This window comes from Propithecus coquereli, unplaced genomic scaffold, assembly GCF_000956105.1.
Source record: "Propithecus coquereli isolate 6110/MARCELLA unplaced genomic scaffold, Pcoq_1.0 Scaffold15, whole genome shotgun sequence".
Lineage (NCBI taxonomy): Eukaryota > Metazoa > Chordata > Mammalia > Primates > Indriidae > Propithecus > Propithecus coquereli.
Window position 1 is genome coordinate 1,549,601 of NW_012139413.1, and position 15,801 is coordinate 1,565,401.

Below are 15,801 nucleotides of genomic sequence, written 5' to 3' on the forward strand. Positions count from 1 at the left end.
ACTCAAGTTCACAAAATAAAAGTGACTCACTATATTCTACAATAGTGATATGTCCATTGTTTTCAATAAACATTTTGTGGTTTTAAATTTTAAATTTAGATTAATTAAAATTAAGTACAATTTAAGATTCCATTCCTCAAGTCACACTAGCTGCTTTGCTGGTGCTACTGGTACACATAACCAGTGGCTGCTGTAGTAGGCAACATAACTGGTGAGTCATTTCATCTCTCCGAAGATCACTTTCTTCATTGATAAATAAAAAACTAATTCAAAATAAAGAATTTCAAATTTGGTGCTTACAGAAGCCAGGAAAGTAATGCAAATGTCCAAAGCAATCACATTAGGCATTTTGGCCAACTGAAGCCCACAAGCCCCATTCCAAACAGGCATTCACCACAAAGGAATGCAGGCTCGGTGACGTGGGATCTTAGAACTTTTCCAGCAAGGTTGGAAATCTAGATGTTGACATAAAATAGCTTTCTTCTTCCATGCAGACATTATTATGAAATTTTTCAAAGCACCGCATGGACTAAACCAAAACATATCCATATACTGAGATTTGCAACCGAGGCTCTAAGAATTTTCTTTCCTGCTCTACCATTCTATGATTTATTTACAGGAGTAATTTGACTTCCACACCTGGAATCTAAAAAACACAGCTGGAGAAGCAGTTGGGTGGTGAGCTTTAAAGCCCCCTGTGAAGTCAAGGTGAAGATAAAGATACTATCGGGAGGTGGCAGCCTGTGGTGAATGTTTACAACCCAGGATGCAGAGTAGTCTTAAAAGGCATCATACTGAGGTAAGGGAAAGCCTAAGCCCCTAATGCTAGATCAAGGACAATGTGCCAGAGAGGGTAGTGAAGCCCAGGTCACCACAGTGACTATCACCCTTATTACCCTGGGACCCATTCTCCACAGAGCCTGAGTGGGTCCTTCAGGGCAGTAAGATCCAAGAAGAAGCAAGGTAAACATGATTTGACAGTGGAAACCTGCAGAGGTGAAGCAAGAATTAGCAGTCTGAGCAGTCATCAGCACCTTCCATGTATATAGTAGACAGAGGTGGGAAGGGAGTGAGGGGTGGCAAGTGGACTCCAGGGAGAACAGTTCTTAAAAGTACAGGTGAGTAACCACTTGGGAATATTCTTAACTGTTGGACAGAATCTGAAAATGATCACAGAGAAGGCAAATTCAGAAACTCCATTATGGGGATGTGGTTAAACCTCATTTTTAGTTCCAGGGTGAGAAAGCCTTGGAAACTAAGAATTATATTAGTAAGCTCCCTGAGTTAGTAGTCAAGCAACTTGAGCATTAATCCCCAGTGTGTCACTGTCTTGCTGTGTGACTTCTGTTTCCTCCAATTTAAAATGGTATTAATATAATATATTGCTTTACTCTATAACATAGGGATGTTTTCAGGATCAAATGATATCACAAATATAAAGCAATTTTGAAAGCATAAATTTCTCATTTCTCTCTTTAATTCCAAGACTTCTGAAGTTATTCACTAAGCAATTACTAGTGGGTTCCAGGAATGCAATTTATTAAATGCCATTTAAGTCTCTAATCAGGTTTCTTCTTTAATTTGGGGAGGGGGCTAGGTGGTCACGGTGCTAGGGAGACAGCATCAAGCACTGACTACCCCATTACACATTCAGCTACTTACATTCATGTCCAGAGGGCTCATGGAGTGGGCCCAGGGGAGGTCAAATTCCAAGATGGGCTTGAAAGGACCTCAGAAGGAGGAATTGCCCTAAAGCAGTGGTTCTTAACCTTTTTCAGGTCACCAATGCTTTGAGGATCTGATTAAAGCCATGGCTTCCATCCTAGAAAAAGGTACACATACAAAATTGACATATATTTGCAGGAAGTTCATGGATACGCACATATCTCAAATTGAAAATGCCACTCTTAAGGAAGAGAGGGCCACAGACAAGACATTCAGTGTGGTCTTAAGCAATGCATTGTTGCTGGATAGGAGGTAGTTTTGAGAACAGCTGGAGGCCAACAGTAAAAACAAAGCAGACTTTCTTTAAAGGCTCAGCCCTACTCAAAATATTGCTACTGTGGGACCCTCAGATGAAGACTTCTTAGAGTCTACAAAAAAGGGCACACATACACTCACAAATACCATCATTCTAGTTAACTGGTAGCCACTATTTCCTTGGACAGTTTCAACAGAAGAGCATCCTCTAGCTCAGTCCATACAGACCTAACCAAACTCAGGGAGCATAAAGCGATATGAGAAAAAAACAGTACGTAAGTCTCCCTAAGAACCACACCACACATTATCAATACGTTACAGAACACGTAGAAAACTTCTTCATTTTGTCTTTTGGCATAGAGAATAGAGAAGACGTCACGAGAGACTTACAGTATCAATGTGAATATTACCAAGAGTAGAAGTCCATAGCAACCCACAGTACCAGTGAATATCATGGCAGCAACCTGGAACCTACAAACATAGCAATGGGGCAGGGGGTGAATCCCTGATTCTACAGAAATTCAACAGCAACTTCTCACTGACAAGAGTAGAACTCTCAACTCTCGAGTGGAATATGGCCTCAGGCACATTCTGACAAAATATTACCTAGTCACTTCTGAATCTATACATCTCTTATAGAAATGTTTTGGAAAGTACAATGGAAGTTAAATGTAAAACAGAAATATTTATCTCATGTATTTAAATTACTAAAATATGTTTAGGAGAATTAAGTGATAGTATAAACTTGGAATTACAACTGTTCAGAATACATTTAATGACTTTTCATAATATGCTTTTAATGTGTACTTTTGATTTTACTAACATCACAAAAGGACACTCATATATTGCAACTTGTTTCCTTTTTAAAATTTTTAAAAATTGTTATGGCTACATAATAGTTGCATATATTTACATACTACCTGTGTATTGTAATTTTTTAAACCTGACTTTCAAACTTGAGCTGAATGAACAAGTTGAAATTACCAGTAATGCAATTAATGCTCTTTCTTTCAATCAAAGATATCTTTCTAAGACCAGCAAAATCTGTAAAAAAAAAAAAAAAAAAAAATTATCTTCTATCAAATAATGAGGTCTTCACTAAGGACTGCAGTCTAAAAAAAAAAAAAAAAAAAAAAAAAAAAAAAAAAAAATTATCTTCTATCAAATAATGAGGTCTTCACTAAGGACTGCAGTCTACGAAGTCAAAAGGAACATTCAGAAGCAGATAAAACCCCTAAATGAACAAACACACTGCTCTGTATTCTTACCTACTTCCCAAAGAAATACAGTTACTTACAGGAGTGAGAAATTTTCACATATTATCAAGGGGTTTTGAAACTCCCCAAGGACATGATGCCTTCCTCTTTGGTATTTCCCCCGACAACTCACCAATTAGGTTTATATTTCAGAGAGTCACATGGAATTTTAATTTTCCCAGGTCAGAGGGTTTAAACACCAGGTAATTTCTCTCTGAAGTGCCTTGATTTCGGATGCCACTTCTTGCTAATACACTTCAAATTTAAATTTAAATTTCTGCTTTCTGTAATTCGGATCCTCAGAAACCCCTTCCCTTATGCATGAGCTGAACTTAGAGGCTACTGAACAGAATACAGCAGAAGTGATGGGATATCACTTCCAAGATTAGGTTATTAAAACACTTTCACTTTCATCTTGGGTGTTACACTCTATCACTCTCTTGCATCTCCTGCCCTGAGGACACCCAGCCATGATGCTGTGACGTAGCCCTGTGGAAGGGCCCAGACAGTGAGATTGGAATTGGATTTTCTAAGGCCTGCCAAGAGTCACATGAGTGAATTCTGAAGTGGTTTATTCAATTTCAGTCAAGTTTTAAGATGACTACAACCCTGGTCAGCAGCTTGACTGCAACCTTGTGAGTGAACTTGAGAGAGTCACCCAACTAAGCTCAGATTCCTTTCCCACAGAAGCTGTGACATAATGTTCACTGTTCTAAGCAAATTCAGTTTGGGGGTAATTTGCTATGTGGCAAGATAACTAATATAGATTTTAGTAGTGGGATGCTGCCATAAAAGTCTAAAGGTGGGAGCAGCTTTGGAATTGTACAATCAGTGGACCTTAAGAAGAGTGTTAGTGAAATTTAAGGTGCCTTGAACACATTGTTCACAGAATTTTGGACTTTAAGATTGATGTAAGGGCTTAAATGAAAGTGAAAAAAATGTTTATTGGAAACTAGAAATTATGTAGCGGCAGAAAGTTTAGAAACACCCACACTTAGATGCAGTTATGTGACCTGCAGTCACTTAGAGTTATATGGGAAGTAAAAAAGTGCCAAATGAACTGAGTGACCCAGTGAAGATTTCCCAGCAAAGTGCTGAAGATGTCACCTGATTTATTCTTAGTGTTTTATAGTAAACTATGAGAAGAAAGATAAACTGGGGCAAGGACTGCTAGACAAAAAGGAGGCAGGGCTTTATTTTCAAAATGCTCAGCCTCTCTAGACAACAAATAATGCTAAAATTCAGAAATAGCTTCCAAGGAAGGATCAATTCTAGGGCACTACCAGAAAAGCACAGTATAAAAACCAAAGCCAAAGGTGTGGCTATCAAATCCTTTTGTTAAGACCTTGAAAAGATCAAAAGTGGTGCCTCAATCAGACAGTAAGACCACCTAAGAGTTTCACAGATCTTCACAACAGGCCTTTAGGGAGTTTAAGGGCATTGTCTCTCCCCTATCTCAGCACAAGCCCAAAGTAGAGAAGATTCATCTCAGAGACATGTGGATGTGGTTTTGTCTAATGGAGAAAATTTCAAGAAGTTTCACAGGAGACCTACAAAGGGAGAATTACTGTGAGGACTCAAGACCTAATCAAAAAGCATTTGCCTGGCTAGATTTAAGAATTGGTCTGGACAAATGACTCCTACGTGTACCTCACGTTTCCCACCTTTTTTGAAGAGAAATATCAAGGTATCTATGCCTGCCCTACCTCTGTATGTTGGTTGTGTTGAGAGCAGGTAATTTGACTCTTCAGTCTCACAGATTGACAGACGAAGAGGAACTACACTTGAACAGTTATACTAACGGAACGATAATCAAGGAACCTCACCCACACCTAAATCAAATTTGGATGACTTCTGGATTTTGAGCTGATACTCCTCTCTACAGTAGAGGATTCATTTTTCATGTTGTAATAAAAGGGATGTTTCACATCAGTACAGTTTTCCTTGTTTTGTAGCATCTAAACCTCTAAACAGAACATAAAGTTCTTTTAAAAATTTCCTGTTTGTTAAAAGGTTGACATATTGATGCAAAAGGGCAGGAATTACAGACTTATAATATTAAATTTCACTAATGTAAAACTAGATAAACTGCTCTATTCAAACCAAATTAAGTAATCAAATAATTATCAACTGCTCAATTTTAATCTATTTTTATAATATTTATTTGATTCCATCACAGCTATTGTCAAGACAGCATATAAGTAATGTCAAAGCTCTCCAAGATATCTTGATTTGCAGATTTTTTGCAACAAAGATTCCAATTTAAAAAAAGGCATTTTAAATGAGATGTGAACTGGAAAATGGAATGTTTGACTCTCCTAAAACGATTACATATTTTTTTAATTCACTCTCAAAGGAAAGCAAATGTTATCATTCAAATGTTCTAAGACTCCTATCCTTCAGAATGACAGGACATCTTTTTAATTTTCTATTCACTATCATATTGTGACATTTTATATATGAAAAATAGTTAAAGCAATATTTTTTAAAATGTCATACTGCTATAGAGAGCAATTTATTTCATGCCCATGTCCCTCCAGGCTATGAGCCTATTTATTATAGTAAAGCTTATCAGTGAAGGGCAATGACTGACATGTCTTCTATATAAACACACATGGGCCAATAAAAACAAAGAACACAAATATGCCACTCAGAAATACACAGCATTGTTTAAAAATAGCAATGCCCATTTCTGCTCAAAGAGGGAAAAGCGTGTTGCTAGTCTACAGAGACAGTGCAGGGTAGTGGAAGAATGTTATCTTGTACTAGGAGTCAGGATACGTGGGCTTTAGGCTCAGCTTGAGACACATGGTAAGTGATTTATCTATCTTACAATTCAGTTTATTAACTGTAAAAATCAGTGTTTATATCAGATTTGACCAGTAATGCAATTCCCAAACTTCAGCAGACATGTAGAGACTCCTCACATGAGTTCTTTCTTTTTTCTTTTTCTTTTTTTTTTTTTTATATAGACAGGGTCTCACTATGTTGCTCAGGCTGGTCTCAAACTCCTGGCCTCAAGTGATCATCCCACCTTGGCCTCCCAAAGTACTAGGATTACAGACATGAGCCACCATGCCCAGCCCTCCCATGCATTCTTAATATAGCCATACAGAACCTGTACAAGTACTATGACTACCAACTATATACTTTTTTCCCCTAAAATAAACTTTCAAAAAGAAATCTTTACACCACTACCTTATTTTTAAAAAATCTTATTTACATGGCATTAATGGATGGCAATTAATGGATTTAAATTTAAAAATAAAATGCAGTAAAACAACAAAACAATTATTAGACTGTTAGCTATCAGACCATTGGCTGCTTGAAGTCTTTTGTCTTTGGAAAAAGAGGTAAGCAACTATCTAGGAGAGAGATTCTAGCATCAAAATGAGAGTTTCTCCTTGGCTTGTCAAGAAAGCATTGAAAGGGAAATATATGTTTTTTGTTGTGTGATTTGATGTCATTTCAGGCAACATCTGCATGGTACCTGAAATGAACTTCAGTATCAACCAAAATCACCTTTATTAACAGCAGCAAATGTCTTACACCCTGGAAATGCTGCATCAAATGGTCACACCTGTTACTTCTGATTCTAAATTTTATCCTGAATCCTCATATAATCCACCTAACCTACTTTCTCAAAATCATTAATATTGTCATGACAGGCACTAAAACAATTTTGAGGGCACTGGTGTATCATGGAAAAAACATGGCTAGTAAGTCACATTAGAGTTCTAAGCTCAGTTTCATTAGGCTAGATCCTAACACTGGCAAGTTAACCTCTCTAAGACTCAGCCTGCTCATTCATATTAAAGTGACAGTGTCACTGTTAAATAACAATGCATGTAATGTCCTTAGCATAGAACCTGAACATGGTAGGCATTCAATAAATTTTATGTATTAAAAATAATTTAACTTCTTGAAATAAATTTTCAAAATTCTATCAAAATAAATTCGCTCCAAGTAACAGTGGCTCAAAAGGAAAACATAGTTTATCATTTTTCTTATAATAAAGTTATATTATATATAACTTTCTCTTCCAAACAAAGCTACAAAACCTACAAACCATCTACTGGCAGGAGGAGAAACATTTTGTCCTCAATGATAAAATAAGAATACTTGGTTGTCAATATGAAAAACAGCAACTCTTGGTTGCTATCGTGTAAAATGTTTTCAGGCTTTTTTCTTCCCACCAAAAGGGTCAAAAGAGTAGAAAAGACAAAGTAAGAGTATCTTAACTCAAATAAAATTTCAGCTAAGTTGGGCACATATCTCTGAGAAGACCCACATGTAGGTCACCATTAATAATACTATTTTCTACTCGATGCCGTAAAGGGTGGGCAAAATAAAAAGAAGCCCAATGCTAATCTAACAATGTAAGGGGAAATCCATTTGTACAGGCAATAGGTTTCTCAGGCCAAACCAAGATGACTGCCGGTGTGTCTTCCGCCAGCCTTCTGGTAAGGCATGAGTCAGCACGCTTATGTAACCACGATGTCACCTCTTATGTAAGACCCATGTGATCACCCCTTCGCTGGGGCATGTTGCCCTATTGTTCCGAGCCATATATAAGTGCTCGCCACATTCCCACTGCTGCACCATCATCCCAACAATAAAGAGTAGGTCTCACCTACCTGCTGCTGCTCGTCTCTTCTTTAAATTCCTGGAACCCACTCCGGTACCCTCGCTGGCCATGGAATTCCCACCCCACAAACAACAGCAGTCCTGGCCATCTAATAAATGGTAGTAGCAATATGCTCCAGGACTCATACCGGTCTCTTTAGATGTACCAGGTTGGTGCAAAAGTAATTGCGATTTTAGAATGGTTGAAACTTGCCATTTTATATTGGAATACATTCTTAAATAAATGTGGTTATGTTATACATCATTTTAATGCACCTTTCTTGCTTTTTTTGCTAATGACTTATTACTTGATGTTTATTTTATATTTATTTTAGACTACGGAAATGATGTTAGACAAAAAGCAAATTCAAGTGATTTTCTTATTCAAGTTCAAAATGGGTCCTAAAGCAGCGGAGACAACTTGTAACATCAACAATGCATTTGGCCCAGGAACTGCTAAGGAACATACAGTGCATTGGTTGTCCAAGAAGTTTTGCAAAGGAGATGAGAGCCTTGAAGATGAGGAGTGTAGTGGCAGGCCATCGGAAGTTGAAAACAACCAACTGAGACAAACTGAGAGCAACCATGGAAGCTGATTCTCTTACACCTACAGAAGTTACCGAAGAACTCAAGTTCGACCGTTCTAGTCATTTGGCATTTTAAGCAAATTGGAAACCTGAAAAAGCTCCATAAGTGGGTGCCTCATGAGCTGACTGAAAATCAAAAAAATCATCGTTTTGAAGTGTCATCTTCTCTTATTGTACACAACAACAACAAACCATTTATCGATTGGATTATGACGTGTGACAAAAAGTGGATTTTATATGACAACCTGCAATGATCAGCTCAGTGGTTGGACCAACAAGAAGTTCCAAAGCACTTCCCAAAGCCAAACTTGCACCAAAAAAAGGTCACGGTCACTGTTTGGTAGTCTGCTGCTGGTCTGATCCACCAAAGCTTTCTGAATCCCAGTGAAACCATTACATATAAGAAGTATGCTCAGCAAATCCATGAGATGCACCGAAAACTGCAACACCTGCAACCAGCATTGGTCAACAAAAAGGGCCCAATTCTTCTCCAAGATGATGCCTGATCTCATGTTGCACAACCAACACTTCAAAAGTTGAACCAATTGGGCTCCGAAGTTTTGCCTCATCCGCCATACTCACCTGACCTCTCGCCAACTGACTACCACTTCTTCAAGCATCTCGACAACTTTTTGCAGGGAAAACGCTTCCACAACCAGCAGGAAGCAGTAAATGCTTTCCAAGAGTTAATCGAATCCCGAAACACAGATTTTTACAGTACAAGAATAAACAAACTTATTTCTCGTTGGCAACAAGGTGTTGATTGTGACGGTTCCTATTTTGATTAATAAAGATGTGTTTGAGCCTAGTTATAATGATTTGAAATTCACGGTCCGAAACCACAATTACTTTTGCACCAACCTCATATTTCTAGTCCATACAACTTTTCAAGATAGACATTGTTATCCCCAATTCAAATACGAAGAAACTGAAGTTCAGAGAGGTTACTTTACCGCTCAAGGACACCCTACTAGTAAGCGCCAGAGTTGCATTCAAATTGCATCTGATGCCCAAACCCACTCTCCCTTCGCTGTTCCCTGCTGCTTTTCTTTTAGGGCATAAAGGTGTGAACAAGAATCTTCCCCACTGCCTTGAAAAGTCATCAGCTGATATCTGTCCCTTTTTCTCTGCCTTCCCTTTTCTGATTTACCTAAAATCTTCTGCTTTTTAGTCCACACCATCTTTAGTCAGACTTCATTCCTTCAGCCACTGAAATCTGGTCTTGTGCTCCAGTCCTATAGGAAACTGTCCTTTCTCAGACAAGAAAGAATAAAAAATGTCAAAGTGAGGCTTCCAGTCTACCTGGGACTTAAACTGAAGGCTCCCATATCATCAGCAATTCTCTTACACAGTCGACCAATATTTATCTGGACACCAGTACTCTCATTACAGAGTTGGCATGCTCCATTTTACAGGGATGATTAAGGCAGGTACAATGTCTGGAATCAGCTGTAGATTCCTGTGCAAATCACACGTAAAAGAAGGCTTCATTGAGTCAATTTCAAAAGGTATCTAGAAGATTTTATCTTTTATTCAGGGAATTAACTTACATGCAAAGAAGAACTACTGAATTTAAAGAGTATTTTTGTTCCACATACTATGGAATGGAACAGAATTAAACATAGCTTGATAAATACATCTCCTTTTAACTGTAAGATGTACCTCAGTGAAGATGTCCATGTAATACACAATGTCTAACTGATGTGTATAAGTCCTAACTTTGCACTTGAAAATGAGTACACCTGCCAGGTGTTGCCCTCACTTGCAGTCTAAATGACTGAGGTCTATGAACCACTCTATTGTATATGTGCTTCCTCAATAGCTCAACGTAAAAGCTACATCCTTCTAAGCACTGTACACCAGCTAACACTATTGATCCTCACGACAACCTATTATAAACACTATCATCTTAATTATTACACATGAAGAAACAGAGTCACAGAGAAGTTAAGTAATTTTCCCAAGCTCACATAGCTAGTAGAAAGGAGGAAATCAAATTCCAGTGCTCTGATTCCTCAGCCCATATCCACTACACTTCACTGCCTACCATACATAAGCACATTAACAGGCAAAGAGAAAACACCATATAGGTATAAACCTACTATTTATTAGGCACCTACTATATGCCAGGCACCAGGTAATAGAGAAAAAGGAATTAAAAAAGCCTGGCTCTAAGCTGAAGGAGACTTTTCTTTTTTTTAAGTAGATTTAGGGGAGGTTGAAACAAAGAAGTAACCAATTACAATATGATGTGTTCATGCTTAGGCTATTGGGCCATCCTAAGTGCTAGGGGAGCCCAAAGCAAAGACCAACTAATTTAAATAACAAATGTGACCCTTAGAAGCACAAAACTTTTTTATTTTAAGTAGTTATAATATACTTATCTTTAATAGGATCATATAAAACTTAATATAAACCTTTTCTTGATGGTTTCTGGTCATCATTGAGAAATCCAAAAGCTCTATAATACAGTGTTTTAGGAATGTGGGGCTCTTTGCCTATACAATAAATTCATTTTTAAAAATTTTAAATAGTTATATTTCTCTCCCAGAATTTACTGCACATAGTTATTACCTTGCCAGTCACACCCTCTCCTCATCTGATAAGATCCAGAAGACAGTTAATCAGTAACCATATTCTAAGTTTTAAATTGTCAAAGAAGGTCCCTTCTCCTGAGTAAAGTGCACTGGATTTATGCCAGTTTATCTATTTTCCTTAATGTTCATGTAGGTACTATAAAAGGAAGTGGTTAACTATAAAAACAAATTCTGCCAATTTCCAAACTTTACCCATGACAAACCCGGCAAGAGAAAGAGAAATGAAATATTTTACCTCAAACAGGGACTCTGATGATAATAACAGACAAGCCTTAATGAGCAGAACCTACTATGTGCCAACTATGTGCTAAGAGCTCTATAGGCATTATCTAATTTAATCCTTATAATACCCCTATAAAATAGGGTATTCTAATCTCCCATTTTATAAATAAGAAAAAGGAGGTCCAAGTTTACACAAAAAGTTGCAGAACGAAAATGTGAATCACAGTCTAGAAACCAGTCTGCTTTTAATCACATGCCCAGGATAAAAAATTCAAATGTCTTTGGGGCCAAACAAGTAAAGTAAATGTGTGAAGTGGCTAATTTGAGATTACAGAGCTGTGGCTCTCCAGCTTGGCTGCATACTGGAATCACCTGGGGAGCTTTAAAGACTACTGAGGCCTGAGTTCCATCCCCCATAGATTGTGCCTACCGGGTGATTCTAATGGGCAGTCTAGACTGAGAAACACTGCCTATACATACAGAGAATAGTGCATGGCTCACTTGAAAGTAGTTAAAAAATTTTTAAAGGTTACATAAACACCATGCTAGCCAAAGGTTATTATCACCTCTGCCACCAGTTTGTAACCCTGGCCCCATTCCTCAGTATAATTAAGGTGCCAGTATGAGAAATAGATAAATAGGTGATAGAAAGATAGATGACAGATAAATAGGCAGATACAGACATTGTTTTTAGTTAGGGGGGGTTGCCTAGTCTCTGACCTTTCTGCACATCAACCCCACGGTCTCCTATTTATAGGGCAAAAACAAAATGCACTTGGGGTTCCAAGTAACTACTTTCAAAGGAATATCTGGAGTATAACCCATTCTTCAATGGAAGATGACCTAAATACGCTCACTTAACAAAGGTGTACCATCAATTATAGAACCAAACTACTTAAGTTTTTTCAAGAGTCATTTTTTAAAAGAAGGTCACTTATAATTAACTCTGGTCTTAATCCAAGCCAGGTCAAGAGATCCCACCTAACTAAACAATGGAGAGTCTGATACCCTAAAACCCATCTATGCAGGTGGTACATAGTGCTTCTGAGTAAAATATCATTTGTCATTGGAAAAGGGAAGCAAAAGCTCATACCATGAGAAAATGTTCGCTAAATGGCCTGCAGATTTGATATCCAATATAAATGCTACATTTGCATCCATTAAAGTACAGAGTAAAAATAAATAAATAAAACAAAATAAATGCTACAGAATTCAACAATGAATCCATTAAGAAAAGAAACTTTAGCCTGCTTATGAAACAATTCTTCATGCACAATCATATTGTAAGTGTTGCAGCACCACAGCTGAAGAGGAAATGTCAAAAGAGTAAATTAAGAAACGAACCTAATGGACTTTAAAGCCACTCATTCAAACTAGGAAGAACACTTTTCATTTCCTGCTGCAAAACAAAAATTGTGCATTTTAATGATCCAGTATTACCATTTACCACCCTTCTCCCCCATTACCACCACCAAAAGAACGCAAATTAAAGGAGAAAAGAAATTGAGGTTGATTTTCGAAATGGAATACTGCGAATAAAAGCTATGATTCAGAATTCAGGGCCTCAGTCAACAAATTCCAGCATAGGCAGTTGAGGCAAAGGAGCTACTTGGATAACATATTTTGTTGTTGTTGTTGCTTTGTTTGGTTTTCAAAAAGCAAAGACACAGAAGCATAGCCTAAGAAAACAGACAAAAGTACCTGGGATTAATTTTCTCACCATGGTTCAGAATAATTTCTGTTTGTTGTCTGAATAAATGTGTATTGATTCCCCTCGTGAGCATCAGGCAACGCGTGGGGCGGAGGATATAATGGTGAAAATGACAGCCCCTGCCCTAATGGGACTTTTAAACTCAAAGACCAAGGCACAATCCCATATAATGCCCCTTCCAGACACATTTGTGAAAATCCAGACCTGCTGTACTATTAGACAGCAAATTATTCTCTTGGTCTAACTGCACTGAACTTCACAGGGAAGCTGCTGATATCTTCTAAATTAATAAGTAAATAAGTAAATATTCACCTTATACCAACAGTAACTCATGGGTAAATCTCAAGAAGTTTAAAGAAAACTTTTTTGAACCTAAGAGTGTATCAAAACAGGTTTTCCTTTCCAACCAAGCCCAGCCACATATTTTCATTGCCTGTGGCTACGCAGCTTCAGTAAGCTAAAAATACTTTCCTTTCTTCTAAGTTGGGGAGAGAAAATATGAGCAAGCAATCAGCTGTGTATCATTTTCTCTCATCTTAATTTTTTTTTTTTTTACGAAAATACACTAAGAATAGCTGGAGCAACAAAAAGGCATCTGTTTTATATTTCTATATACATACACAGGCAGAAACATCTCCTTAGCTTGTATCTGCCTAGTAATATGAAATAAGCTATATTTGCATTATCAGCAAAGACTGTCAACATTTCACTACTTACAGCTTGTTATTATTATTTTTTCGTTGGGGAGAGAGCTGCATAAGTGTTGAAAACTAACCACAAGTAAAAGCTTTCAAAAAATATCTATAGCATGACTACGTCCTTAACAACACTACATGGTGCTTACTTTGCAGTCATGCATCTTTTACGTTTCTGAAATTTACATTAAATGAGATTGTAGAATAAAAGGATACACGCTTTAAGTTCTTCTACAAGTCTTGCTCAAGTTTGCTGTGTTTGGCAAAGTGAAAAATTGTGTTTCTCCTCTTTGACTTCCCAAGGCTAATTGTAAAATACACACACAAACACACACAGATAGCTCTGTGATGAACTAAAAGCCACTCAGGAAGTAAACCTTTTTTAAAAAATAAAATAAAATACCCGCAGGATGGTGAAGAGTTAACAGTGTGGACTTTTCCAATACATCCAACATCTCTAAAGTCACCCCATTAAACTAACAGAATAAGAAATAAGAAACTAGCAGATTTAGGTTCCATTCGATTGGGCCATCAGTTTGAACTGCTGGATTGTGGCTTAATTTTTCTTTGAAAAAACAGTACAGTTTGAGAAATCTTTGCCAAACTCCCCATTTTTTAAGAGAATGACAAAGTCAACTGGAAAGCAAATACCCAGAGGCCACAGAACCATGCCCCTCAGAGATGGGCCGAATTGCAGCTGGGCCTTTGACAAGTGCTCTGGGCAAGGGACTTCGTGTGCACCCGCCCACCAAATGCCAGGCGGGACAATGAGCTGGTGGAACGGATTTCAAACGTAACTGCTGGGAGGAAGCAGAAGGATGGGAATGTCATCATCTCCCCTGACACTCGGTGGGGGGCGGGGGAAGACGGCAATCCTACACGGATCACCTCTGATGTCCCCGAAGGTCAGAGGTAGCACCCACAGTGCCAGTGGCTCGCCAAAGCCACTTTTCCAACCCGGGTGGAGACGCAGGGCGAAGTTGCGTACGGGCTGCGCGCGTCGGGTTAACCGTACCTTGTAACTGGGCGGAGAGGGACTCCTGGTGCTGCTGGTACTTGAGCGCTACCGCCTCGGCTTTCCGCAGCTGCGTCTGCAGCTCGTAGTAGAGCATCGCGCCGTAGAGAAAGCCGAACACCACGGTCAGCAGCAGTAGCGTTTGGAAGATCCGCTTCTGCTTTCGGGAGCACATCCCGTTTCCCATAGTCCCGCCTGGACCCCGCGCCGCGGCCGCCCCCGCCGTCTCCTCCTCCCCACGGCCCGAGCGAGAGCCTCAGCAGCGGCCGCCGCAGGAGGTGGCCAGACGCAGCATGAGGAGGAGATGCGAGACACAAAAGCCGGGCCGGAGGGGAAGTGGCTCCCGCTCAGCCGCCGCGCACCGCGGGGCGTGCAGCCATCGACGCCGCCCGGGCAGCGGCAGCCAAACTTCTGCAAGGCTCGCTCTCCGCGAGTGCCCGGGCCCGGGAGGGGGCCCTCCGCATACTTCAGAGCGGGCTGCCCTAGCGCCGGTCCCCAGACGCCGCCTACCTTTTTCCCTCCTCCCCACTTTTTGGCCCCGCTGTCCCCGGCAGCTCTTGGAGTCCCGCCCCGGCCGCTCCCCGCCCCCTCGCGGCGGCTCCCACTGCACGACTTTGTTGCCACCTAAAGCAGGGAGTGCTCGCCCAACAAAGGGACCTGGAGTCGGGGCGGTCCCCTCCGCGCGCAGCCCGCCGGGTTAGTGGATGCGCGGGGGCTGGCTGCCCCAGTTGGTTTTGGGGAAGGGCGGGGCACTGTCACTGACGGGGCTACTCGAGCTTTGGCCGCCGCCACCTCCCACCCAACTTACGTGTCACCCACGGCCCCACTATTCTGGCCAACGGGATTCCGGGAGGAAGTCCCACTCGGGCTCCCTGCTCATTGGGCCGGTCTGAGCTGCGGCTCCCTCCCTTCGGGGAGGCAGTGCCCGGCTCCATTGGACGCCCGCTTTGTCCGTCCGACCCCGGGGCCGCGCCTTCCCTCTCCGCGCGGGGGCAGAGCAGGGTCTCCGTGGGCAGCGCGGCCGCCTGGCGCCGGAGTGCGCCCACGTGGAGTCAGAGACGGTGGGAAGTAGCGGAGGAGCGAGGGGCGGGGCGCTTGGGGTGGGCCCGGGA

At 40.3% G+C, this 15,801-nt stretch overlaps 1 protein-coding gene across 6 annotated transcripts in view; it reads right to left on the minus strand.

The window, feature by feature from the left end:
* The window catches only part of GOLIM4 (golgi integral membrane protein 4), an 86,792-nt gene extending 71,272 nt beyond the window's left edge, over positions 1–15,520 (minus strand). For 4 of the 6 annotated variants that reach the window (XM_012640222.1, XM_012640218.1, XM_012640221.1 and 1 more), the window contains exon 1: positions 14,690–15,513. In XM_012640222.1, the coding sequence (XP_012495676.1) occupies positions 14,690–14,876 (187 nt within the window). In that variant the 5' untranslated portion in view covers positions 14,877–15,513. Of the gene's footprint in view, positions 1–14,689 lie in introns of all 6 variants that reach the window. The other 2 variants (XM_012640223.1, XM_012640220.1) reach the window with 1 other exon arrangement.
* Positions 15,521–15,801: the final 281 nt, after the last annotated feature.